This window comes from Camelina sativa, chromosome 6 (assembly GCF_030686135.1).
Source record: "Camelina sativa cultivar CO46 ecotype springtype chromosome 6, ASM3068613v1".
In the NCBI taxonomy this organism is placed as follows: Eukaryota; Viridiplantae; Streptophyta; class Magnoliopsida; order Brassicales; family Brassicaceae; genus Camelina; species Camelina sativa.
The window spans coordinates 26852415-26878105 of NC_141885.1; the positions used below are offsets into that span (position 1 = coordinate 26852415).

The following is a 25691-nucleotide window of genomic DNA, read 5'->3' on the forward strand; positions in this document are numbered from 1 at the left end:
AAGCATGTACAGTACATCACGGCAAGGGTTGGGGAATGATAGCGACAAGTTCTAACTGTGGTTGGTAAATCTTTTACTCATCACATTCCCTTTAAAATAATTATTTTACTCATCTTCTTTAAATACTTTTTTTGGAATATATACATTGATTGTCGAGTTACATAAAAATTAATTTTAAAAAAAAATACCTTTTCACTTTGTTAAAAAAATTAATAGTTAAAATAAAACATGCATTAAAATTGGTTATATATATATAAAAAATAGTTATAATTTTGTCTAAAAAATGAAATAAATTTAAGGAAGTGGACGGGTAAAGTACTAAAGTCTAAAAAAACCCACCAAACTTTTTGGGATCTATCTCTATGTTTAGTGTAGTATAAAGCAGCCAGTGAGTGAGTTAGAAGAGCCTCTGATGAAACAAACAAACTCGTCTTTTTGAAAATCTCTCTTACCACCGGAAAGATGAAGGTGATAGACAAGATCCAGTCACTAGCCGAAGAAGGCAAAACAGCTTTCTCCTTCGAGTTCTTCCCACCAAAGACAGAAGATGGAGTGGACAATCTCTTTGAGCGGATGGATCGAATGGTCGCTTATGGTCCAACGTTCTGCGATATCACTTGGGGAGCTGGTGGATCTACCGCAGATCTAACCCTTGACATCGCTTCGAGGATGCAGAACGTTGTTTGCGTTGAGAGTATGATGCATCTAACGTGCACTAACATGCCTGTTGAGAAGATTGATCATGCCCTTGAGACGATTAGATCTAATGGGATTCAGAATGTGCTTGCCCTTAGAGGTGATCCGCCTCATGGTCAGGATAAATTTGTTCAGGTTGAAGGTGGTTTCGGTTGTGCTTTGGATCTGGTTAATCATATTCGGACCAAGTATGGTGATTACTTTGGTATCACTGTTGCTGGTTATCCTGGTATTGCTTTGTCTCTCTTTTATCAAAAATTTCGAATTTTGTCTTCTTCGTTTGGTGTTTAGTGAAAAAAGAATCCATTTTTGTGTGTTTGAAAAATTCAGAGGCTCATCCGGATGTTATTGGTGAGAATGGTCTTGCGTCTAATGAAGCTTATCAGAGTGATCTTGAGTATCTCAAGAAAAAGGTTTTTTTTTAATTTTATTTTGTTGTTGTTGTTGGTTTAATGTTTCATCAATTTTTTCTTTTTTTTTGTATGATTGTGTGTTTGAATTTGGGGTTCGTTTTTGAACAGGTTGATGCTGGAGCAGATTTGATTGTTACTCAGCTTTTCTATGATACTGATATATTCCTGAAATTTGTGAACGATTGTCGGCAAATTGGGATAAATTGCCCCATTGTTCCTGGAATTATGCCTATTAATAACTACAGAGGGTTCTTGCGTATGACTGGTTTCTGCAAGACTAAGGTATATTACCTTTCCTGATCTAAAGGTTTCTTATGTTTAGAGTAAACTTGATTCTTAGTTTCTGTTGTAGGATGAAAACTCTCAACAGGAAGAAGAATTAACATATGCTTTTGTTGATGGTGGTGACAGTCACATTATTAATGTAGATTTTAATGTTCCGTTTCATATTGTAGATACCAGTTGAGGTCATGGCTGCCTTGGAGCCTATCAAGGATAATGAAGAAGCTGTGAAAGCCTATGGTATTCACCTTGGAACTGAGATGTGTAAAAAGATGTTGGCTCATGGAATCAAGTCTCTTCATCTCTACACACTGAACATGGAGAAGTCAGCTCTGGCTATATTGATGGTTGGTCTTCATTTTCTACTACATTAAGGATCATATAGATATACTAGGGTCTCCTAACTTTGGTGCTGTTGCAGAACCTTGGTATGATTGATGAGTCCAAAATTTCTCGCTCTTTACCATGGAGACGCCCTGCAAACGTTTTCCGTACTAAAGAAGATGTTCGCCCCATTTTCTGGTAACCACACTTAGTTTCTGACGTTGTTCTGGTTATGCCTCGCAACAGATCTGAATCCCCAGAGGATATATATATAAGACTTGGGCTTTCTTCTTATCTTTTGAAGGGCAAACCGTCCAAAGAGCTACATTTCCAGAACCAAGGGCTGGGAAGACTTCCCACAAGGTCGTTGGGGTGACTCACGCAGTGCTTCATATGGTGCACTCTCGGATCATCAGGTACTACATCATCTTTAATTGCATAACTCTCTTTCAGGAGGTCATAGACTCATAGCAAATGGGTTTCGAAGGGATTTTTTCATTGATTGGTTTTTATTGATTTGCTCTACATTGTTATATGTAAAATCGTCTTGTGAGCTTCTCTGCTGAACTAAATGCTTTTGCTGTCAGTTCTCACGTCCACGAGCACGTGACAAGAAGCTTCAACAAGAATGGGCTGTCCCACTGAAAAGTGTTGAAGATATTCAGGAGGTAGATCATTTCTTTCGCTACCACACATAAACAGTTGTTCCCCCACTTTCACCTGTATAAAAAATGCTGACTCGTATAATAATCTTGCAAAAAAAAAACTGCCACATAACAGAAATTCAAGGAGCTCTGCCTTGGAAACCTAAAAAGCAGTCCCTGGTCTGAACTAGATGGACTCCAGCCAGAGACAAAGATCATAAACGAGCAGCTGGTAAATATCAACTCCAAAGGCTTCTTGACCATCAATAGCCAGCCATCAGTCAATGCCGAGAGATCTGATTCCCCAACTGTTGGTTAGGAATCAGTCCCGTTCTGTTCTCATAGCTAATAGTGTTTCAGAGTTTTGATCCCAGATTCATAGATACTTGTGCTTGTGTTTGGTTTGCAGGATGGGGAGGTCCTGTTGGATATGTATACCAAAAAGCTTATCTAGAGTTCTTCTGCTCAAAGAAGAAATTAGATGCAGTGGTGGAGAAATGCAAAGCTTTGCCATCGATTACTTACATAGCTGTGAACAAAGGAGAAAATTGGGTATCAAACACTGCTCAATCTGATGTGAATGCTGTTACTTGGGGAGTTTTCCCGGCTAAGGAAATCATTCAACCAACCATTGTCGATCCCGCTAGCTTCAAAGTATGGAAGGATGAAGCATTTGAGACTTGGTCAAGAAGCTGGGCTAACTTGTACCCTGAAGCCGACCCTTCCAGAAACTTGCTCGAGGAGGTAAGCTCTGATCGGATTAGTTATTGCTCTTGACAATGGTGTATTTATAATGAATAATGGACATTTTGATCCAAAATGCAGGTGAAGAGCAGCTACTATTTGGTAAGCTTGGTGGAGAACGATTACATCAATGGTAACATATTCGCCGTCTTTGCTGATCTTTGAGAAAATTTTAAAGGAAACAATTACAGTATATCGGTTCCTACTGCTTTCCTGATTTGCTTTTGTAATTTCTCAAAAATGTTGGGATTTTAGTTCTTATATCTCTTTACCACTACAGTATTGATGTGCCAATAATGTTATTGATTATAAGCATCTGTTTCACTACCTTAAAGATCCGAATACAAAAGCATAACGCTGTGATGTTATTATGACTTTATAGACAGCAAAACATGAAGTAGGAATCTAGGAATAGGAATCTTGGAATAGGAAAATAGGAATCTAAGATTTAAACTTTCCTCTTGTTCATATTAGTTGCAAAAGATATCTAGGAATATGAATCTTAGGCTACACATTGGTTGCTCACATTCGGGAGCTGTAGGAGTTTTAACAGTACTAGAAAACTAGCCCAAGTTCTGATGGGATCAGTGAACTTCTCAAACGGTAATTATAGAGATAGTAGTGAAACGGTTCATTTCCTGGAGTAAACCTCAACTCTTTGAAGAAACTCTCATTGTGCATCACATCTGACGCGTATAACAGATCAAAACCTTTTTGCTTAGAGATGATTAGTGCATCCTTCATTAGCTGTGGATATGAGGTTACTGTCGCGACATTGTAGTAAGAATAAGCACATTCCAATGTTGTGTATTTCCTGTTGCTGGTGATAGTTGCAGGGACACTGTAGAAGCTGCAGAAGTCAGTGACGTCATGAGTTTCAGGGTTTACTACTAAGTAACTGTAGACGACATTTTCCCGGGGGAGGAGCCAGTGCTTGACATCGTTTTCATCAAAGTCAGCCGCAACTCCAAACTGGCAAAGGTAGTTCCTGAGCAACTTTGTAGCAACTGGGACATCACGTCGTTCCATTCCCCTAAATCCAGGAGTGATTGGTGCATCTGGTAATTTGTTAACTTTGATGGCCATGCTCATAGTCATTCTTTTACTAAGACTTGTTATCCCAACATCGATAATCTTCTTCGGGTTCAATAATCTGCCCCAGTATCGGCAGGTGGTAAGTGGTCTAGAAAGTACATCACGTGAGGTATAAGCAGCTTGCCATATATTCTGCAAGTGAACCCTTCTAGTCACCTCCTTTATCATGACAGGAGCAAGTCCCTTAGACCTGAGCTTCTTGTGAACACACAAGAACATGATCTTTGCCATTTTAATAACCTCATCACGCACCCTGATTCTTACTGGCACGCCACCGATGAAAGCAACTAGTTTCTTCGAGGTCTTGACACGGACTCCAATATGCCAGCTCTGGTAGTAACCAGGTGGACACAGTGCCCACCTTAGAAACTCTCTGGAGTAATCAGCCTTGAACACAAATCCGTCATCAGGGTAGTTCTCCTTGAGAAAGTTGTATACCTCTGAACACAAATCATCAGAGTTCAAATCGCATGTGGTCCATTCGAATTGACCAAGAAGGTTGTATGGCTCTTGCTTAACCTTAGATACCAAAGTTGCGGGCTCAATTGGCCCTTGAGGCAAAATCGCGTCTTTGATATCCTTAAAGTGCCCAACAGGTTGAGTTCCCCAGAACTTATGGGTCTCTGAATACTGCTTCCAAGTATGGCTTCACATGAACAATGGTTCTTGGCTGATTGAATTTGTGAGTTCTTGGCATCAGCACCTAGAGCGTCCTCCACAGAATTCGGTTTTGGGTCTGACATTGTCATATGTTTCGACTGCCACACAAAAAAAAATGATTGTTCAACAATGAATAAATAGTACACAGCGTATTAGCAAGCAAAAAAAAACGCAATCTAGCAATAACCATGAATTAAACTGAAAACGAATGAGAAAGATACAGTATGAAACACTAAAATTAGTAACCCTAGCGATCCCAAAATCTCCAGCAGCAACAACAACACACAAATGCTTTCCGATTAACCTATCGAAGTAGATATCTCCATAGAAACGAAATGGTACAAAGATCGCTATGAATTATTCGATGCTAAGCCATGAATCGAAACTAAAAAAAAAAAGAAACACCAAGAAATCTTAGTTCCGCTATAGTATAGACAGGGACAAATTGCTAACCGAAACTCTTCCGGAATCGGAAGCAGATCGTCGGAAAAAATTTGAGCTACGATCAGAGAAAACGAAACGGGACAAAGATCGCAATAAAATTATCACGGAGTCTGATACAAAGGCTTAAATAGAAACAAAATCCAAAGAATCAGAAGCGGATAGTATCAACAGTGACAAATTACTTACCAAAAAGCTCCGGGTTGAAGTGAGAGAGGAGGAATCGGAAGTATATCGCCGGAAAATAGTTGAGCTACGATCGGAGGATACTGAGAGAAAACTTAAATTCGAAATTTCTGGAGAAACAGAGAGGGCGAGTCCTGAAGGTGATGACGAAGAGATGTTTAGACGATTTTGACCCTGAGATTTCTTCAAAACTAACCGTCAGATTAAAGCTAGTCCACGTGTTATCATCTGCCTTTTCATACATTTGGCGCCATAATTTCCCTACTCAAAACCATTCAGTTATGTGGAAAACATTTGGCGCATTATATATATTGATTTTGACTTATTATGTGGAAAATATGTATTTTTAAGAAGAAATTCTATATAAACATTATTAAAAAGAATAAAAACATTTGAAACCCAATTAAATCTTCTTCCAATTTAAACGAATTAATTAAAATAAATCGAAATCAGTAAAAGTTGTTTCTTGGACATGAAGCCTTCTGATGTCAATCCCTACGATATAGCTGAGGACGGCCAGAGCTCAAAAATCCAGTCTCAAAACATGTCAATATCTCAGCCTGTCTAAATACGAGAAAGTAGATCAAATCGTTGAAGCAAACCCATTAGCCAAGGGCGATACTTCAGCCCCAAGGTTACCGTGTTCAGAGATCTTGAAGACTCAACCTGTTGAGCAGTTAAAGGATATGGGAGACACGAGTTTGCCTGAAGGTACAGTTGAGCCCGCAACTCCGTTATCTGAGGTCAGGCAAGAGCCACACGATCTACCTTCTCCTGCTTTGGAATGGACCACATGCGATTTGAACTCTGATGATATGTGTGCAGAGGTGTGCAACTTTCTCAATCAACATTATGCTGATGTCAAACAGTTGTTCAAGGAAAATTATACCAACGAGTTTCTAAGGTGGGCATTGTGTCCACCTGGTTATTACCAGAGCTGGCATATTGGAGTCCGTGCCAAGACCTCAAAGAAACTCGTTGCTTTCATAAGTGGCGTGCCAGAGAGAATTAGGGTTCATGATGAGGTTGTCAAATTTGCAAAGATAGATATCTTGTGTGTTCAGAAAAGTCTGAGGTCAACGGGAATTGCTCATGCCATGATCAAGGAGGTGACTAGAAGGGTTCACTTGGAGGATATATGGCAAGCGGCTTATAGCTTACCTAATATACGTGCTAAAAAACCAGTCACCACCATCGTCTGCCATTGCCAATACTGGATGAGAATGTTGAACCCGCAGAAGCTAGTGGATACTGGGTTTACAAGTTATCGAAACAAAGAGCAAGTGAGGAGGTTCAACAAAGCTAACAAGTTACCAGATGCAACGGTCACTCCTGGATTTAGGGAAATGGAACTACGTGATGTCCCAGCTGTTACAGAGTTGCTCAGGAACTACCTTCGCGAGTTTCGAGTTGCGACTGACTTTGATGAAAACGATGTCAAGCACTGGCTCCTCCCCCGGGAAAATGTCGTCCACTTCTACGTAGTAGAATGCCCGGTAACTCATGTTGTCACTGACTTCTGTAGCACCTTCACTGTCTCTTTAACTATCGACGGTAACCTCAGACACAAGACAGTGGAAATTGCTTATTCTTACTACAATGTCGCGACACAGACCCCGTTGCCCCAGCTGATGAAAGATGCGCTAATCGTCTCTAATCAAAAAGGCATCGATGTTACTTGTGTGCATCTTCTTCACTTTGTTACTTGTGTGCATCTTCTTCACTTTGTTCTAGAGACAAGGAGAAATTTGACCCTGATGAGTAAAGTCAACGCAAATCTTAATTATTCTTATGATACCTTCTACGTGAGTTTCTTCTGCCCAAAGAGTCTCCTCCTAATTTCCATACTTAAATATAAAGTAAATCAAATGTTATACTTAAATATATAAACACCCACAAATGCTAGAAGAATGATTACTTTTGTGTATTATTTTTTAAACAATTATACTCGATCGATATCAACGTACGGTTAAAAACATGTGGGTACGTTCTACGTACTCTACGAATTACGAGTCTTAAGGAAACATAGATAAAGAATAGTTGTATGAGTGTCGTTTGTAATCGTATATATAGTTGTATGGTTCAGTGTTGTTTTATTATTAGTAGTATGCATGGACAGAAATTAGTCAAATTACCATCCGTCTCTTCTCTTCACAAAAGTTATAATCATTATAACAAGGTTAATATATACAAGTTTGAGCCATCAGAACTGAGGCAATCCAAGGATATATATTGTTTGTATTTAATACATTTTTACTGTTACATTGATTAGACAAAATACTCAAACTATATCAAACAACATCCAAAAACTTGATCCTTGATCCTCTTACATAAGAAACTAAAAATAATTAGGAAAGAAACGAGAAGCAAAGTGTAGTGTCTCTCACACCTTGCTGCAAGACAGTGGGGAAGGGATACGATAGAGCCAACGCGGTAGAGAAAAGATGGCAAATTCTGAATAGTGACCATTTACCGCGTTGTCCCACTCGCCAGCAAAACTTAGAATGCCACTGTCGTCGCTGCTATGGTCCCAGTGCCGTGCCTACCCTTGGGCAAAAAGGGCAAATGCCAAGGCCACCAAAAAAAACTAAAATTTTAGGCCACATTTTATATAAAAAGTAAGCTTATATATTTAGTTAACTTAATATAACATGCTTTAATGGAAACTTTTCATTAGAATTATATTTTTAAAAATACTATAAGTTTTGTTGAGATTTTCTTATCTTGAAAATAAATTCTTTACCAATAACAATATAAGTAAAAAAAAAATATTTAAACAAAGAATAACTCAAAGTAGTACATGTGGAAAATTACAATAGAACATTGTGAGTTAACAAAAATGATTTTAATTTTTATATTATTGGTTTTGTTATTAACATTTTATTTTTATTTAATATTAAAATAGTTTACTAATATTACAATTAGTCAAAAAAAAAAAAAATTGCCCTAGGCCTCCATAGGTGTGAGCACCGCACTGTATGGTCCCCAAACTTGCCTTTGTGCAAGTTAGCAGATGCCAAACAGTGAGGCATCTTCCTCTGCACGTAGGCTGTATTAGAATCAAAAGGGTTTATTGTCAGCGTAATGTAATCTAAAGCGGTCTTTGGAGATATTTGAGCTACTAATTTCCACTCCCCGCTCTCTAGCCTCCATATACTTAACTTGAGCTCTAAACTTACGTTCATGTACATAAGAAACCCTTGAGAAGTTGTGCAAGGTCTTTTAAATTCTGATTTGTTATCTATGTCGGGGAAATGAAAAACTTGGCATAGATCAGATTCAGCGTAGAAATCATGCGATACAACAACTTGAATGTGAGGATTATACTTCTTGTAACCGAGCCAGTAAAGGCTTCCGTTTAAGTTAACGGGATTGTGCAAAATAATACGGCCCAAAAGGATAGAAGAATGGAGAGTGGTGAAACTCCACAAACCAGTCTCAGATGAATAAAATAAGTAATTCTATGACATCCCTGATGTACTCTATCTAACGGCGTCGTTTCAATGAAAACTCGTAGAACAATGGCGAAAATAACCTTATCCTTCGTCACATTCTCTCATGTAATCAAACGCGGTCGTTTTAGTCAAAAATGTAACAGTGTCATATTACAGCTACATGCAAAGCAAAATGGCCAAAATACCCTCTATTCTGTCACCGTATTAACAAGCTTCCACGTCCCGAGTTTGATGCTTATTGGTTGTCTAAAATTGTGTGTGTGCCGTGTGTGTGTTTTTTTATTCATCCTTCGGGATTAATTCACTATTTCATCTAAAAAATATACCATATATCACACAGTCCTATTCAAAATATGATTTTAAAACATTTTTTTGGGATTTAGTAAATTTAGAATTTTGATATGATTTATGTTTAAATTCTTTCAAATCTCACTTAAAACAATGCGATTTGAATTTCTATATTTTTAACTAAACAAATTCTTCCAAATCCTCCAGAATTCCTAAAACTTATTAAAATCTAAATCCACAAACTGTTTTGAATAACCGTGGATTTTAAAGTAGATTTTTAAATCACCACTTTAGTAACAGTAAATTTGAATTGACTTTTTAAAATCAATAATATATGATTTATAAATTTTATACAAATCACTTAAAATGTCTAAGTTGAATACAACCCCAAAATATATTTATGCAAAGTTACACTTCAATTGTCTCTTAAGGTTTGACTTGAGGGTTTTTTTGCAAAATTGAAAGCAGTTTTTGTGTAATTATCTTTGTGAATTCGGGAGATTTTATTGTAAGAGGCCAAAAAAATTGAGTTCCTTGTGCTAACTTCGACGCTAAACGTTTCAGTTAATGAAGACCAAGTGGAGATTTCTTCTGAGGTAGAATTAATATATGAACTTACCATATATAATCTGGTTTTTGTTTTAAAGTTATTGATGCTTGTGTTGGTATACAGTAAAACCTCTATAAATTAATAATGTTGGGACCAAGACATATTTTTAATTTATAGTGATATTAATTTATCTATAAATTAATAATTATTATCTAATAGTGTAAATTAATAATTATTAATTTATAGGTATATTTTTAATTGTTTCATTTTTAAAAAATTATGAATTGAGACAATTTTTGCAAAATAAGATTAGAATTTTGGATGTTGTAAATTTTATGGTATTGGAATTGAATTTGAAATAAAAAAAAATTATTGACAATGAATTAAAAATATTATAGACAAATTCACTTATACACATGACATAAATATTTAAATTTATGAATAAGAATATCAAACATTTTATTTTAATAGTTTATCAAACTATCAAAATGTAAATGATGCATATTTAGAAATTGAAAACTTTAAAAAATTTTAGCTGTTTTATGAAATGTTATAGAATATTTTATATTACTATAGTTTGAAGATATAACATAACAGTTGTTTTATAGATATGAGGTTTAACAGAAACATACTTTACTATATCAGCATATATATATATATATATATATATTTACATGATTATTAATTTATGATATTATTGAGACTATATTTTACATGGGGATTTCAAAAAAATTATTATCTTATTATCTTATCAAATTTTGTTATTTTTTACACTGTCCCAACTTGGGACTAGCAAAATTTATTAATTTATAGTGTTTATTAATTTATAGAGTATTAATTTATAGAGGTTTTACTGTATATGGTACAGAGTTTTGGTATATATAATCTGGTCCGTGGAGTTTTTAGTCCATCATTACAATACTTAATCATATCTTCAAAGTGGGGGATCCAGAAATTGAATTTGGATGCGGAAAAAATTATATATAATTAATAATATTAAATTTATATAAATTAAAACATAACTTTTACCTTAGTTAATAAATATTTAATTCATACTTTAATGTTATTTAATCTATGAAATAAAATAAATGATGTTAAAAATGATATTATTTATGTTGGTTTTAAAATATACTAATATACATATGTTACATATATTTTGAAAATGTAATTCCAAAATTTCTCAGTTACAAATCACAATAAACATGTAATTTATTATCTATATGTAAAATTATTATTTGAATTCACATATCAAAAAATATATCAGACAAATTTAAACACTAGAATATGGAATGAATTACAAAGTTGATAACAAATGTTTAGGAAGTTACTAAAATGTAATTTTTACTATTATAAAAATGATGATTTTTTTTTCAAGAGATAAAATAGAATTGGAAATATAAATAGACAATAATGCACCCAATCATAATAAATTCTTTGTCAAAAGATATGGGATGACAAAAAAAAAAGAAAAAAGAAAAAAAAAAGAGCAAAATAGGAAAGAGCAAAAGAGCAAAAGAAAGAGCTAGGGCCTAGGAGCCTATAAGACTAAGCTATGTTATGACTGTAGATCCGCTTGACTTTAATGTTTTTCTTCACTGGCTTTGCAGATATTAATACAATCAAATCCGAAACAGAGTTATTTTATTTATTCGACAAAAAGATACATTGTTTATAGAAATAAAAGATCTGACGTAAATTTTTGTCTAATAATTTTTTTCATTTTTTATTTAATACCAATTATTTATTTTACACACACCAAAAAAAAATCAATTATGGACCGAATCTACGTAGCACACATGAAAACTCGTTGTACGTATATATTCCTATATTTCCCTTAACTTCTAAAATAAAATCCAACATAATTTCAAGAAATTTAACAAGCAATTCAATCCACTATATATATATGAAGATCAAAGATAAAATTATTTTATGTGCCTAACTATATAAATTGTTTAGATTCAGCTCTTGAATATTATATTTATTGTTTATTTGGAAGTGTGATTTTGTTACTTGTGTGCATCTTCTTCACTTTGACCCTGATAAATAAAGTCAACGAAAATTTTAATTATTCTTATGATTATACCTCTAAAGTGAGTTTCAGCCCAAAGGGTCTCCTGTTATTTTCCATCCTTTCTGAGTTTATAAGTTTGTGTAATTTGTTTTATTAGTACAATGGAAAAATATTACCGTAGACTTATAATTCATTATTTTTTGTCACTTCTAATCTAAAAGATTAGTACTGATCAGCTTATCACCGCAAGTCCAAGTGCACCATATCATATAGCTCGTGGTAAAGGAACTTGTGTAGAACTTTCTCAAAAGTATTATTTTCCACCTCCTTAACTCTCACTGTTTCAGGTTTGGACCCTCTTGATCATCTCATTACTTGATCTCATGTCCTCACCTTCCACTCTTATTTTCTGTTTCCCATCTCCTCTTGTTTTTCTGTTTTGGTTTCTTTGTTCTAAGTGCAAAGCAACAATAAACGTTTGGAAACTAAAGAGGGATAAGAGAAGTTTGAATTAAAGACAACATTGATCACTATGATACATTTACACAACATTACACACACATACATATATGAATTGGTTTCTTATGGTATTTAGGTGTGAGGTTCTGCAAGTCTAAAGTAATTTTTGATCTCTTAGCAAATAAATACCAATTCCTGCAAGCTTAAGACAATAAAGGTGTTCGTTTGCAAGATTATATTGTTTTCTTTTAAGGTGTTCGTTTGCAAGCTTAGTTTCAGAGAAAATTGTTTTTTTGAATCACTTTCCAAAGGAAATTGCTTGTACTGTGGTGTTGTACAAAAACTCTCAGCAGGAAGGACTAACATATGTGTGCTCAGATCCCTGTAAGATTTTAATGTTTCGCTCCATATTATAGATACAAGCTGAGGTCATGGCTTGTACTGTGGTTCTGTTTGTAGGGAAAAACAGTAACGTTATTATGACTTTAAACTTTCCTCTTTTGTTTGTATTACTTCCAAATGATATCTAGGAAGAGCAAACTTCGGCTACACATTGGTTTAATGATCATCGGTTGTTCACATTTGGGAGCTGTAGGAGTTTACTAGAGAACAAGCCCAAGTTCTGATGGCTTCAGTGCACTTCTCAAACGGTAATTATAGAGATAGTAGTGCTTCAGTACAGTTCGTGGACTAAACCTCAACTCTTTCAAGAAACCCACATTGTGCATCCCATCCGACGCGTAGAACACATCACAACCTTTTTGCTTAGAGACGATTAGTGCATCATTCATCAACTAGGGAAACAACGTCACTGTCGCTATATTGTAGTAAGAATAAGCATATTTCACTGTTGTGTACTTCCGGTTACCAGGGATAAGTACAGGGAAAGCGTAGAAGCTGCAGAAGTCAGTGACCTCATGAGTTTCAGGGCTTACTACTAAGTAACTGTAGATGACATTTTCCCGTGGGAGAAGCCAGTGCTTGACATCGTTTTCATCAAAGTCAGCCGCAACCCCAAACTGGCAAAGGTAGTTCCTGAACAACTCCGTAACAGCTGGGACATCACGTCGTTCCATTTCCCTAAATCCAGGAGTGATCGGTGCATCTGGTAAATTGAAAAATTTGATGGTCATGCTCATTGACATTCTTTCAGTAAACAGTGTTAACCCAACATCGCGTAGCTTCTTCGGGTTCAACATTCTGCCCCAGTATTGGCAGGTGGACACTGGTGTAGAAAGTATATCACGTGAGGTATAAGCAGCTTGCCATATATTCTGCAAGTGAACCCTTCTAGTCACCTCCTTGATCATGACAGGAGCAAGTCCCTTAGACCTGAGCTTCTTGTGAACACACAAGAAATTGATCTTTGCCATTTTAATAACCTCATCACGCACCCTGATTCTCCCTGGCGCGCCACCGATGAAAGCAACTAGTTTCTTAGAGGTCTTGACACGAACTCCAACATGCCAGCTCTGGTAATAACCAGGTGGACACAATGCCCACCTCAGAAACTCAACGGAGTACTCAGCCTTGAACGCTAATTCAGAATAGTTTTCTTTGAAAAAGCTGTAAACCTCTGAACACACATCATCAGAGTTCAAATCGCAGGTGGTCCATTCGAATTGACCAGGAAGGTTATACGGCTCTTGCTTGACCTTAGACACCAAAGTTGGAGGCTCTATTGGGCCTTCAGGCAAACTAGTGTCCTTGATATCCTTAAGCTGCGCAACAGGTTGAGTCTCCCAGAACTTATGGGTCTGTGAACACTGCTGTAGTAACCTTCCAACTATGGTTTGACCTAAAGTATCGTCCATGGGTAACTGAATTTGTAAGTTCTTGGCATCAGCACCTCCTAGTGTGTCCCTCACAGGATTCGGTTTTGGAGATGACATCGTGATGTTTCGTCTGCCACAAAAAGTTAAATGGCTCAGTCATGAACACGCAGCGTATTAAGCTAGCAAGCAAAAACGCACTCTAACAACAGCCATGGATCAAAATTGAAAACGAATAAGAAAGCTATGAAGAGCTAAATTAGTAAACCCTAGCTATCCCAAAATCTCCAGCAACAATAACACACAAATGCTTTCCCATTGTGCAATCAAAATCGAGTATCGGATCTACAGATCGAGTTAGAATAATTTGATATACATATTACATAAGACAGCCAGGAATGAAACAAGAAAAAAACCTAGAAATCTGAGTCCAGCGGATAGTATCAACAGTGAAAAATTGCTTACCAAAAGCTCCGGGTTGAAGTGCGAGAGCAAAAATCGGAAGTAGGTCACCGGAAAATAATTGAGCTACGATCGGAGGATACTGAGAGCAAACTTAAATTCGAATCTGCTGGAGAAACAGAGACAGAGAGAGAGAGAGAGAGAGAGAGGCGAGTCCTGAAAAATGATGATGACGACGCAGACATGTTCAGACGATTTTGCCCCTGAGTTCCGTCCGCCTTCATAACTTACCGTCAGATTGAGGTGGGTGAGTTCACGTGTCATCATATGCCTTTTCAAACTTTTGGCGCCAAAATTCCCTCCTCAAAAGTCAAAAATATTCAATTGGTCCAAAGTGCATACGGTGACCGTACGTTTGTAATTGACGCTCCTTATTGGGCCCATTATTTCAAGGCCCACTAAACTCCCATTAATTCTTTTTCAGTGTTATTATCAATATAATTGAGTCATTCAAACTTAAAAGTTCTTGAGAAAAAAAAAAAACATGAGTGTTAGAATAACAAATATGAAAATATGTAGATAATTTGATGAAGATTGCAGAGAACGATTTGATAAGCTTTTATGATTAGAATCATATTCAAAGAACATATAAATTTAGAGCACAAGACTTACAATAAAAGGCTTGAAAAGTTTTTCAAAAAAGTGACAGGAAGAAAGCCAACTTATGATACAAAACTCAACAAGAACAATTAGAATGCCAACAAACCATTGGCCAGAAGCAAACTACGCCGCCAAGTTCTGCAAAAATAAGCTATTTCAATAATCGTCTCCTTTGGAAATAACCTCAAGTTGGCCGCAACAAGATTGTATGCTCAAACTGAGAAACATAGCTTCCTTTCACATCACAAACTGGAGGACATGGCTACAAATAACCCAAAGAAACCAAACTTTCATAAAAACAAAATGTTCTTGAACAGAGGATCAGAGGATATACATAGTTTTTTAGGAGTTTACCTCAATTATGCCAGAATCACAAAGTTTTTTAATGCCATCAAGTATTTTGTTTCACCAAGACGGTCCAAATAGCGTCTGCAGAAGGCTAGAGTGGAGAAGTTCTTGTTTATGGTAGCAAGGAGTTGTTTCGCTCTTGGTAACCTCAAAGGGACATGTCCCACATCGTAGTTTTTCATGTAATGGCTACATTCCAAGTCTTCTCTCACATATCCTTTCCCTGCAAAGATGACACGAGAGACAAACCACTTTATTGCTGCATTCTCAAAATCTACATTAATTTCTTGTAGTTTGATATGTGAGAATTGTTCTTACCGGTTGATCCAAAAGTTTCAATGGCATATAGTTCACCCTCTTCCATTTTCGTCTGCTCGCCTCCTCTAACATTAGGAACAGACTTTTCAGCGTGTATCTGATAGCGTCCAATGCTGTGCCCATTCAGGTTTCTGATACTTTTGACTGCCCACAAAAGACACAACATTGTTAAAGTTTTCTGATATTAATCCATATAGAAACTACCATTGAAATAATCAGTTACCTTGGTATACTTTTCCATTGATTTCAACCTCATAAGACTCCATGACCTCCTGAATTGCAGCACCAACATCACAGAGCCGGACATCTACCCCGGCTTCCTGAACCAACAAAGGACTTACTAAGTTGGATTGAACAATAAAAAGATGCAAAACGAAGAAGCTCAATGTGGTTATAAGAAAATGATGCAAACTTCAAAGTAGAAGTCGAGCTACAGAATGAATGGCTGCATTCACCATAGCCGGGAACAGAAGAATCCCACAAGTTTTCATAGAGACAGAATGAGTACCTTAATACCAGTATATGTTGCTTCACGCGAGGCTGCTAAAAGAGGATCAAACATAGGATTGAACGCAACAGTGAAAGCAGAATCCACAATATGCCCTGCCAAAACAACATAATCATTGTATTTGTGAGACATTTGACATTCAGAAATAAAAGAAATAGATAGAAATGTTTTTGTTCATAACAAACCATCAATATGTGTTCCAAAATCCAACTTCATCACATCATCATACCGAAGGACAGTCTTATCTCCAGAGTTTGGCGTCCAGTGGGCAGCGACACTGAAAGTTCAAGTATATCTGAGCCGCGTTGATCGAGTCAAAGATCAAAGAAATGCAGAAAGAATGAAAAAGATGTAGAACTAACTTATTCAGAGAACACCCTGTAGGGAATGCGATACCAGCTTGAAGACCATTCTCTGATATCAACTTACGAACAGTGTCCTCTAAAGTCTCACAGAGATCAATCATCAACATTCCAGGCTTCAATATGCCTTTCATATGCTTCCTAACTTGACGATGAACTTCCGCTGCTTGGCGAAGAGAGTTATATATCGGTTTTTGCAGCCGCTCCATCTCTCTTTTCTCCTCAGATGTTGTCCTCCACAAATTACTACATTACAATATTATAGACCTAGCAACAAAGTGTTACATAGAATCTAGTCTAGAAAAGTTAATGTGAACTTACTCATCCTTGTAGTGTTTGATTTCACCTTCAGGAAACTCACCAGAAGGGTAGAGCTCAAGAACAGGAATTGAAGGTGGATCAGTCTGTTGAAGAGAATTCTTCTTCTTCCTGTTAAACAATCATTAGCTTTTTTTGAGCAAGATCATCTAAGCAAACACTTAACATTATATAGTACTAAAAACAAACAAAACAATGTTCTCACTTGCTTTTACCTTTCTTCTTTTTCTTCTTCGTTGAAGCCTCAGCTAAAATGAAAAGACAAAAGTACTAACCAACTATTAAAAAGGGAGAGACTTGAGAAACTCAGAATCAGAACCAAGTTGATGTAGACTAAGTTCCTAGAAAGTTAGCATCTTTGATGACATAAGATCCCAAATTCCCATCTAATTTATAATAATCAAGAACAAACTAAAGATAACAAAAAAAAAAACATATTTTTCCCCCTCATGATTGCAGACTTAAACCACAAAATCAATCAGAAACACGAAATGGTTTTTACCTTTCATTTCATATTCTTCTTTTTCATCTGCAGCAAGATCAAGATTCTTGGTTAAGTCAGAAGCTAATTGAGTCTCTTTTCCATTAGAGGACTCGGCTTCAGTATTATGCTTCTCATCCTCCATAGCTGCTACTTCTGGGTTTCCTATCGCCATCTCAACTTAATTCTAACAAGGCACACACAGTATTGCATATGAGAAATCGTACCAAGCAAGCTCAATGAGAATTACCGGAGAAAGAAAATTCAGAAGTCAAAGTCTACTCTTTTTACCATTTTCACCCCAACTTTTCTTCGTCTATCAAGAAAAACATACAAAAGTTTTACAAAAATTGCAAATTACCCCAACAAAACTTTCATATACAAAACCCTTTACATTAAGTCATTAACGCTCCTTATTGGGCCCAATATTAAGAGGCCCACCAACATTAGTCTGGCTTATCTTATCTGATTAATTTTTTAAGTAAGAGAAAGCAATTGAAAAAAGCAAACCTATTGATAATACATTCACGGACAAGAGAACCGTTACGCTTGTGAAAGCATTACGTAACGGCTAGTTTCCTTATTGTCTCTTCTTCTCTAATTCATTCTTCCCCCTTTTCTCTTCGTCTAGGGTTTCGAAATTCTCCAATCCGATTTGAACAATTCCTGTTTCTAATCGGAAACAAAATCTCCGATAATTTTTGAAGAAACCCGACCCGATTGTAATGGAGGCGAGAATCGGCCGATCTATGGCACACCCATCTACACCGGCGATTACTGCTCCGACGCCTGTTCCTCCACCGTCGACGAGGCGGCCGAGAGTGAGAGAGGTGAGCTCCCGTTTCATGTCTCCCTCTTCCTCGTCGTCTTCGTCATCTTCCTCCTCTTCCGCCGCCGGAGATCTGCATCATCACCAACATCAGAGGTCGACTTCGGCTCAGAGGATGAGACGGCAGTTGAAAATGCAAGACGGCGACGAGAATCGTCCCACCGAGACGGCGCGTAGCTTAGACTCGCCGTTTCCAATTCAACAAGTCGACGGTGGTAAAAACCCTAAGCAGCAGATTCGATCTAAGCCGTTGAAAGAGAACGGCCACCGTCTCGACACTCCAACAGCGACGGCGATGTTGTTGCCGCCGCCGTCTAGATCGCGGATTAATCAACAGCGTTTGCTTACCGCCTCCGCCGCGACGAGGCTTCTCCGATCAAGCCTATCTTCCTCTACAGACGGCGAAGAAGACAATAACAGATCCAACGGCTCAAATCTGTTTCCTACAATCAGGAACCAGACAAAGGTTTTGAACACTCCCAACGCCTCACCTCTTTCTCGGTCCCTCAGTTCCGACGATGTTTCCATGTTTCGAGAAGTAAGAGCTTCATTGTCGCTTAAAAATGGGGTTGGTTTGTCATTGCCTCCGGTGGCTCCTAATTCGAAGATTCAAGCTGATACAAAGAAGCAGAAGAAAGTTTTAGGACAACAAGCTGATGTTCATTCTCTGAAACTGCTCCATAACCGCTACTTGCAATGGAGATTTGCCAATGCAAATGCTGAGGTCAAAACACAGTCTCAGAAAGCACAAGCCGAGGTCAGTTTCTGTTCTTCAACTCCAAGAGTCATAATTTGATAGCTTTTACACAGTATCAGAGTTATGTTTGCTGTGTAGATCCAGTAAAGTCAGAAATCTTAGAATTGAATCTCATAACTGTATTCGGTAGATAGACCAGTATGATTCTGACATTAACATCAGTGTTAGAAGTGAATTTCACAATACCAGAGTTGTGTTTGGTGTATAGATCAGTATGATTCTGACATTAACATCAGTGTTAGAAGTGAATTGCACAATATTAGAGTTGTGTTTGGTGTATAGATCGAAGTTTGAAACACTAGCATCAGTCTTAACAATGAATGTGGCTTAGGTGATGGTAATTTTATGAATTAGGACGAAGTAGCAATAAGTCTACCTTTAACTGTAAATTGTTGTTCTTGCAGAGAATGTTTTATTCCCTTGGTTTGAAAATGTCAGAGTTGTCCGATTCTGTGCAGAAGAAACGCATGGAACTCCAACGTTTACGGAGACTTAAGGCTGTTACAGAGATTGTAGAGTCTCAAGTAAGTAAAATCTTAAATTTCAACATTTGAGCACATATGTAGTTTGAAATATGTGACTAAACTACTTTTAACTCTATGCAGACTCCCTCTTTGGAGCAATGGGCTGCCCTTGAAGAAGAATTCTCAGCTTCACTATCAGAAACAACTGAAGCCTTGGTGAATGCTTCATTGCGTTTACCTCTGGATTCAAAAACTAAGGTATATATTGTTTGGGTCTCGTCTTTTCATTTTTATATCTTCTGTACTAAACATTTGCATTCTTATAACCAGGTTGAGACTAAAGAGTTAGCAGAAGCACTTGCTGTTGCTTCAAAGTCTATGGAAGGCATTGTGCAAAACATTGGAAATCTTTTGCCTAAGGTTAGCAAAATACAATCATCACATTAAACATGAACAGAAACAAAATGATTTCCTAGACAAGCAACTGTTGAAACTGAGACAACTTCTTTTGATGTATTTTGCAGACACAAGAGATGGAGACTTTGATGTCGGAACTAGCAAGAGTAAGCAGCAGAGAAAAAGCATCAGTAGAAGATTGCAGAGTTGCACTGCTTAAAACACATTCATCACAGGTATACACATACATACATTTTGGGCACATAACCCTTTGTTTCGTTTTTACTTTATGAAATCTTGAAGTGTTGTTTTCTTCTGCAGATTGAAGAATGCTATCTCAGAAGTCAGCTTATCCAGCACCAGAAGAAATGCGTTCAGCAAGAGTGCACTACTTCGGATTGATGATTTTTTCCCTCAGAAGGTTACAACTTATACAGTGAAAAAAGCGAGCCATAGTTAGCATAGTTACTACTATCTCTTCGGTTTGGCTTCGAACTCATCATAATCTGTCTTCTTTACATACCTGAAATAACAATTGAATGTGTATATATACATCAGTTGTCTTATAATAATACCTGATTGTCAAATGATCCATTAGTTTTGTTTTGTCTGAGCATAAGTAATTGAAATTTGGATGTTATCAAACTTTCGACAACAAATCTCATCAATCACTTTAGTCGAATTATAATTAAACCAAAGTAAACCGGGATTCCATCGCGATACTAAACAAGCCCTTAACGTTGATCTGGCCCAAATTTCTAATGAAGTCAATGAAAACGGACTTATTTTCTTGTTTGTTAAAGGCGGCGGTGGGAGTATAAAACCCCTGAGGATGAGGAGTTTTTTGAAGCAGAGGAAGTCTAAGAAGGAAACAACAATGGCGTTGAAGTTTTTGAACAAGAAGGGGTGGCATACGGGAAGTCTCCGCAACATTGAGAAAGTATGGAAAGCTGAGCAGAAGCACGAAGCCGAGCAGAAAAAGTTAGAGGAGCTTCGTCTCCAAATCCATCAAGAGACGGAGTGTTCTGAGTTTCGCGAAATCAAGGAACAGGCCGGTCTCGTTCCGTAAGTTTTTCTAATTCTCTACTCTTAATTAGTTTCCAAATTCAATTTCAATTGGTATATATATATATATATATATAGTTCAGTTTAGGGTTATTTTGGTATATATAGTTCAAATTAGGGTTATTGATTAAATGTTTCGAAATAGATATCTTTACATGGGTGTTAAGTGATTGGTTTTTGTTAACCTTAGAATGATGTGTAGATAATCCGAATTTGATACCAATCGGTCTATATAGTCGTGATTAGGCGATACAGTTCGAATCTTAAGATATGTCTGTTGGGAGTTGTTTTGTTTTTTAACCTTGGTTTTGTTGTTTATTCCTGTAGGAAGAGGCAAGAGAGAGTGGAGTTCATGTATGATTCAGAATTATTAACAGTGAAAGAGAATGCCAGGAGTTCAGGACATGGTGTTTCGTTTCAGAATCAAAATCAGCGAACCAGAGCTGTTGCTCTTACTACTACTACTACTACGAAGCAGAAGCAGTTGGTTCCTGGTGCCTTGTTTGATGATGATAAGACTACTAAGACACACTTAGCCAATGATTCTTGGCGCAAATCCCACTCCGACCCTTTGCTTCTCATCAGGCAGCAAGAGCAGGCAGCTCGCAAATCTGTAAGTTACCTTTCCTTCTTTCTTTACTTCACTTTTGTCTCTTTCTCTCTCTCTTTGAGCTGTTGCGATTTTAAATCGTGGTTGATTTGGATTCTGCTGCTGACCTGTTGGATTGCGTTTCTTCGTCTTTTATAGGTGAAGAGAAAATTGAGAGGATGATGATGGAGCGAGCGACGTGAGAAAACATCAGCGTAGAGTGTAATAGCATCAGAATCAATCTTCATCTATTCTTAAGTGTAAAGAAAACACACACTCTGTAATTGCTTTCTCTACTTTGTGAAACAATCAAAGCTTTTTAGTTTGAAACAGTAGTTGAATTTGTAAATACGCCGTTTGTCTTATTATATCAGTAATCTTTTCCATTATTTTTTCCAGAAACCAGAGAATTTAGCCGAAACAAATGTGACCTTTGAGTATTTGGGAGTTCCAGGAACAAATTTCAACAAGCAGTGAGAATTTTTCATTGGACTTAACCAAGTCAAACCGGGTCCAATTAGCTTAGTTATGCGGTTTAGTACGATCATTATTCATTAACAAGAGGCCCATAAGGCCCAAACATAACCTCATCAGTTCATCACCACGGTTTTTTAAAAGACGGACGGTTGTGATTTCATCTCATTATTTGGTATATACGGCGGCGACGGAGCAAATAAAAATTACAACCCTCGACGAGTGTGTGCGATTGAAGGAGAAGAAGGTGATCAGATTTTAAAGCGAGAGGAGGAGAAACAAAAAGAGGAGAGTAGCCATGGGGATGAAATTTCTGAACAAGAAGGGATGGCATACGGGGAGTCTCCGTAACATCGAGACCGTATGGAAGGCTGAGCAGAAACAAGAGGCCGAAGAGAAGAAGCTTGAAGAGCTTCGTCTCCAGCTCTCGCAGGAGAGGGAGCGTAATGAGTTTCGCGCTCTCCAGGAACAAGCCGGTCTCGTTCCGTAAGTTTCTCTCTTTTTTCCTTCTTACCCAGGATCGCAATTGATTTGTGTCGTGTCTAATTTGGGAATTAGGGTTTGCGATTTGAGTTTTTAGCGTAGAATCCATAAGATTCGTTTTCTTGTAATTGATTAGTTTAATTAACGATTGGCGATGGAATCGGTGATTTGAAGTTGTGGGTCGTTCTGAAGTCATATAATTTTATGATTAGAATCTTTAATGATTGGTGATTTGAAAGTTGTGAACTTATTTTAATTTTGGTGCAGGAGACAAGAGAGATTGGAGTTTCTGTATGAATCAGGATTAGCTGTAGGGAAAGGGAGCAGTTCAGGTCATGGTGTTTCGTTTCAGAAAGAAGAGCAGCCTTTAGCCAAAGCTGAAGCTGGTAACAGTGCTACTGAGAAGGCTGATCCTTCAGCTCCTGGTGCGCTGTTTGAGGAGAAGGCGCAATCTGCTAATGATTCTTGGAGGAAGCTTCATTCTGACCCTTTGCTTCTCATCAAGCAGCGTGAGCAGGATGCCCTTGCCAATATCAAGAACAATCCTGTGAAAATGGCTCTTATTCGCAAATCTGTAAGTTTATTTTGTTCCTCTTTTTTCCTATGTGCATGGAGGGTTTTGTGTCCTGCTTGAGTGTCTGTGTGTGTTTGCAATTCAAATTGCTTTCATTGGATTTCTTTTATGTTTTCGCCTTTCTTTTCTCTACAGCTACTGACCTGTTTGAAAATTTTCTCTTTTACAGGTAGAAAAAAAAGGAAAGGGTAAAGATGGAGACAGAAAGGAGCACAAGAAAAAGTATAAGCGTAAAAGTGGAAAGCATCACAAGCAATCTTCATCCAGATACAGTTCTGAATCGGAGGAAGATTCTGATGAAGAGAATAATGGAAGAAAATCCCACTATAAGAAAACATCAGGGAAATCCCATGACAAACACTATGAGAGACCAAGGTCAGATTTAGAGGATGAGTCAGAAGGAAAAGAAAGCCGTGATAGGCACTATGGGAGAAGAAGGTCAGAATTGGATGATGAGTTAAAAAGACGAGAAAGTAAGGATAATCACTATGAGAGACGAAGGTCATATTTGGATGATGATGAGTCCAAAAGAAGAGTAAGTCATGATAAGCACAATGAGAGACGAAGGTCAGATTTGGATGATGAATCCAAAAGAAGAGTAAGTCATGATAAGCACAATGAGAGACGAAGGTCAGATTTGGATGATGAGTCCAAAAGAAGAGAAAGTCATGACAAGAGACGAAGGTCAGGTTTGGATGACGAAGCAAAAGGAAGAGAAAGTCACAGAGAAATTCGAGCCAATGAGAAATATAGGAATCACTCCCCTAAAGGCAGTTTGGAGAGGGAAAACATTAAGAGTTATGGTCAAGAGGATAAAAAAAGGAAAATAGAGGATAGAGACAATGGAAAGCGTCCCTCTAAGGAGAATGAATACCAGAATAGACGCCGGAAAGGTGGCTCTAAGCTATCAGAAGAAGAGAGAGCTGCTAGATTGAAGCAAATGCAAATGGATGCAGAGGTACACGAGGAGCAAAGGTGGAGAAGAATAAAGAAAGCTGATGAGACTGATGCAGTGGAAGCTGATAAGAACAAAGTATCCACGGGCAAAAGCTTTTTGGACGATGCGAATAAAAGTGTGTATGGAATTGAGAAAGGCGGGAGCTCAACTATCGAAGAAAGCGTGCGTCGAAGAAGCTATTATTCACAGCGTGGAACTGAAGCTGAAGGCATTGCTTTTCGCCGCTGATGATGCAAATATCATGACAACACAAGACAATACATTACAAGGTTTGTGTTTTTTAAAACTGGTTAGCAAATTTTGGTCAGGATGTTGATCACTCTTCTTCTGACTTTGTGTTTCTGATTCCAGGTTATTGTCTGAGAAAATCAAGCTCTTTGATCTTTGGATACTTGAGGACGACTGACTAGGCTTAGGCCCATTGACATAGCCCATTGTGGATGGGGTGGTCCAGTCTTTTATCTCCAAAGCGAGCGTGGGATTTGAATTGTGTATTGTGTAATATTAAGTGAGTGGGACGTTGAAATGAGGTGTATGAGTCAATCAATACCCGTGACATGTAGTTAAGCATAATACTCCAAGATTCCGCTTTGGCATTTTTAAAGAAACCACGGGATGAAGCCACTCTCTTTTGTCTTTTTGATAATTTATTTATTTTTCTTTGTTTTTTGTCCATCTTTCTTTCGAGTATAAAGTTTATTATGTCCAGAGATTAAAACAGTTCAAGTTTGACCAATTGAAATTTGAACTAGGGCCGTTGCCGTGTTATAAAATTTGAGTTGCAGATGAAAAGCAAAATATAAAAGGTTGATGGAGAAGAAAAAAAGAGAGGAGATTTTGGTTTGTAATGGGAGACATATTGACGTGTGAGATTTAAACCTCTAATATTTTCAAAGATTCGGCAATTCGGGGGGTAGAAGCTTGGAAGGAGGCTTCACGTGTAGGCATAAATGTACAATGATGATGTCATTTCTACACTTTATCACGTCGTTGTATTACGAAATAAATCAAATGTCAAAAATAACAAAAATCAATACAAATGTTTTATTTTTTGTGATTAATTACGTCTTTTTATTGGTAGAAGTTTAATTTTATTATCATCTTTGACTTTGCAAGCCAGACCAAAGTGCGAACCTAGAAGTAAAGAAAAAGGTATAAGATTATTTAACCATTTGGAAATATACATTGAATCATAAGTAGTATTCATTTGGAAAATTCGGAAGACTTGTACAAGTACGAAGCCAAAATATTTGAACATCACCTAACATAATTTTGTAAGCTTCTTAAATTTAGTATTTATTCTTATAAAATAAAAAATGATACCAGTACGGACAATACCAATTGCACCTTCTATGAAATATCTAGTGTCTTTGTAGGGGTGCACATAAATTCTTAATATTAGACAGAAAAAACAAACTATTTTAAAAATGGTGTACCAAATACATTATATTGCAAGAAAAAATGAATATAAATCATATAAAATATCATGGTGAAAAATAAATAAAAAGATAGACAATTTGTACGAATTCACTACTAAAATAGACAACATGTATTTTTGGCCAATATGAAATAAATGGTATTAGGACATGACTTAAAGAAAGAGAAATACAAAGTGGGAAATGAAGTTGGAGATGTAACAGAATGGAAAACGAAAGGTGTGGAATTGATTGGGGGTGGCGAGTTTG

General features: G+C 37.1%; 4 protein-coding genes and 4 pseudogenes across 9 annotated transcripts; 5 read left to right on the top strand and 3 right to left on the bottom strand.

Annotated features, from left to right (window-relative positions):
- The first annotated feature begins 274 nt into the window (after window positions 1-274).
- LOC104793352 (methylenetetrahydrofolate reductase (NADH) 2) lies at window positions 275-3437 on the top strand. Its single transcript, XM_010519706.3, has 10 exons — window positions 275-925; window positions 1027-1109; window positions 1218-1391; window positions 1565-1738; window positions 1813-1913; window positions 2020-2131; window positions 2303-2383; window positions 2496-2673; window positions 2769-3103; window positions 3185-3437. Exons 1-10 carry the CDS (start codon window positions 463-465, stop codon window positions 3266-3268), a joined length of 1785 nt encoding a protein of 594 aa, XP_010518008.2. The 5' UTR covers window positions 275-462; the 3' UTR covers window positions 3269-3437.
- On the bottom strand, window positions 3184-4429 carry LOC104793354 (glycylpeptide N-tetradecanoyltransferase 1 pseudogene; annotated as a pseudogene). Its single transcript, XR_015559513.1, has one exon. The product of XR_015559513.1 is annotated as a glycylpeptide N-tetradecanoyltransferase 1 pseudogene (transcript).
- Window positions 4430-5957: 1528 nt separating this feature from the next.
- Window positions 5958-8847, top strand: LOC104699440 (glycylpeptide N-tetradecanoyltransferase 1 pseudogene; annotated as a pseudogene).
- Window positions 8848-12728: 3881 nt separating this feature from the next.
- LOC104793355 (putative glycylpeptide N-tetradecanoyltransferase 2 pseudogene) lies at window positions 12729-14722 on the bottom strand (annotated as a pseudogene). Its single transcript, XR_015559583.1, has 2 exons — window positions 14486-14722; window positions 12729-14153 (listed from the first exon to the last, which is right to left on the bottom strand). The product of XR_015559583.1 is annotated as a putative glycylpeptide N-tetradecanoyltransferase 2 pseudogene (transcript).
- A 307-nt stretch (window positions 14723-15029) lies between these two features.
- On the bottom strand, window positions 15030-17788 carry LOC104793356 (methionine aminopeptidase 2A-like; annotated as a pseudogene). Its single transcript, XR_015559514.1, has 11 exons — window positions 17709-17788; window positions 17439-17604; window positions 17142-17184; window positions 16940-17047; window positions 16619-16864; window positions 16442-16533; window positions 16257-16351; window positions 15972-16068; window positions 15749-15892; window positions 15437-15653; window positions 15030-15344 (listed from the first exon to the last, which is right to left on the bottom strand). The product of XR_015559514.1 is annotated as a methionine aminopeptidase 2A-like (transcript).
- A 122-nt stretch (window positions 17789-17910) lies between these two features.
- LOC104793357 (protein ENDOSPERM DEFECTIVE 1) lies at window positions 17911-20450 on the top strand. Of its 3 annotated transcripts, none has more exons than XM_010519709.3 (6): window positions 17911-19003; window positions 19408-19527; window positions 19609-19725; window positions 19798-19887; window positions 19992-20099; window positions 20185-20450. In XM_010519709.3, the coding sequence occupies exons 1-6, from the start codon at window positions 18143-18145 to the stop codon at window positions 20263-20265; spliced, it is 1377 nt and encodes a 458-aa protein (XP_010518011.2). In that variant the 5' UTR covers window positions 17911-18142; the 3' UTR covers window positions 20266-20450. The 3 variants fall into 3 exon arrangements, with proteins under 3 accessions (XP_010518011.2, XP_010518012.2, XP_087310110.1); XM_010519710.3 differs by having other exon boundaries at window positions 17945-19003; window positions 19462-19527; XM_087453984.1 differs by having other exon boundaries at window positions 17947-19003; window positions 19609-19887.
- A 63-nt stretch (window positions 20451-20513) lies between these two features.
- On the top strand, window positions 20514-21906 carry LOC104793359 (uncharacterized). The gene is made up of 3 exons (XM_010519712.3): window positions 20514-20928; window positions 21256-21541; window positions 21677-21906. The coding sequence occupies exons 1-3, from the start codon at window positions 20696-20698 to the stop codon at window positions 21698-21700; spliced, it is 543 nt and encodes a 180-aa protein (XP_010518014.1). The 5' UTR covers window positions 20514-20695; the 3' UTR covers window positions 21701-21906.
- A 10-nt stretch (window positions 21907-21916) lies between these two features.
- On the top strand, window positions 21917-24679 carry LOC104793358 (uncharacterized). Its single transcript, XM_010519711.2, has 4 exons — window positions 21917-22477; window positions 22742-23048; window positions 23218-24275; window positions 24358-24679. Exons 1-3 carry the CDS (start codon window positions 22290-22292, stop codon window positions 24232-24234), a joined length of 1512 nt encoding a protein of 503 aa, XP_010518013.1. The 5' UTR covers window positions 21917-22289; the 3' UTR covers window positions 24235-24275; window positions 24358-24679.
- Window positions 24680-25691: the final 1012 nt, after the last annotated feature.

What these genes read in the sequence shown, in the direction of transcription:
- LOC104793359 (XM_010519712.3), top strand. Translation starts at nt 20,696, where the DNA reads ATGAGGAGTTTTTTGAAGCAGAGGAAGTCTAAGAAGGAAACAACAATG. An exon ending in GAACAGGCCGGTCTCGTTCC is followed by an intron (nt 20,929 to 21,255) that starts GTAAGTTTTTCT and finishes TTATTCCTGTAG; the next exon opens with GAAGAGGCAAGAGAGAGTGG. An exon ending in AGCAGGCAGCTCGCAAATCT is followed by an intron (nt 21,542 to 21,676) that starts GTAAGTTACCTT and finishes CGTCTTTTATAG; the next exon opens with GTGAAGAGAAAATTGAGAGG.
- LOC104793357 (XM_087453984.1), top strand. Translation starts at nt 18,143, where the DNA reads ATGGAGGCGAGAATCGGCCGATCTATGGCACACCCATCTACACCGGCG. An exon ending in CTCAGAAAGCACAAGCCGAG is followed by an intron (nt 19,004 to 19,407) that starts GTCAGTTTCTGT and finishes TTGTTCTTGCAG; the next exon opens with AGAATGTTTTATTCCCTTGG. An exon ending in CAGAGATTGTAGAGTCTCAA is followed by an intron (nt 19,528 to 19,608) that starts GTAAGTAAAATC and finishes AACTCTATGCAG; the next exon opens with ACTCCCTCTTTGGAGCAATG.
- LOC104793352 (XM_010519706.3), top strand. Translation starts at nt 463, where the DNA reads ATGAAGGTGATAGACAAGATCCAGTCACTAGCCGAAGAAGGCAAAACA. An exon ending in GTGTTGAAGATATTCAGGAG is followed by an intron (nt 2,384 to 2,495) that starts GTAGATCATTTC and finishes GCCACATAACAG; the next exon opens with AAATTCAAGGAGCTCTGCCT. An exon ending in CCAGAAACTTGCTCGAGGAG is followed by an intron (nt 3,104 to 3,184) that starts GTAAGCTCTGAT and finishes TCCAAAATGCAG; the next exon opens with GTGAAGAGCAGCTACTATTT.
- LOC104793358 (XM_010519711.2), top strand. Translation starts at nt 22,290, where the DNA reads ATGGGGATGAAATTTCTGAACAAGAAGGGATGGCATACGGGGAGTCTC. An exon ending in GAACAAGCCGGTCTCGTTCC is followed by an intron (nt 22,478 to 22,741) that starts GTAAGTTTCTCT and finishes ATTTTGGTGCAG; the next exon opens with GAGACAAGAGAGATTGGAGT. An exon ending in TGGCTCTTATTCGCAAATCT is followed by an intron (nt 23,049 to 23,217) that starts GTAAGTTTATTT and finishes TCTCTTTTACAG; the next exon opens with GTAGAAAAAAAAGGAAAGGG.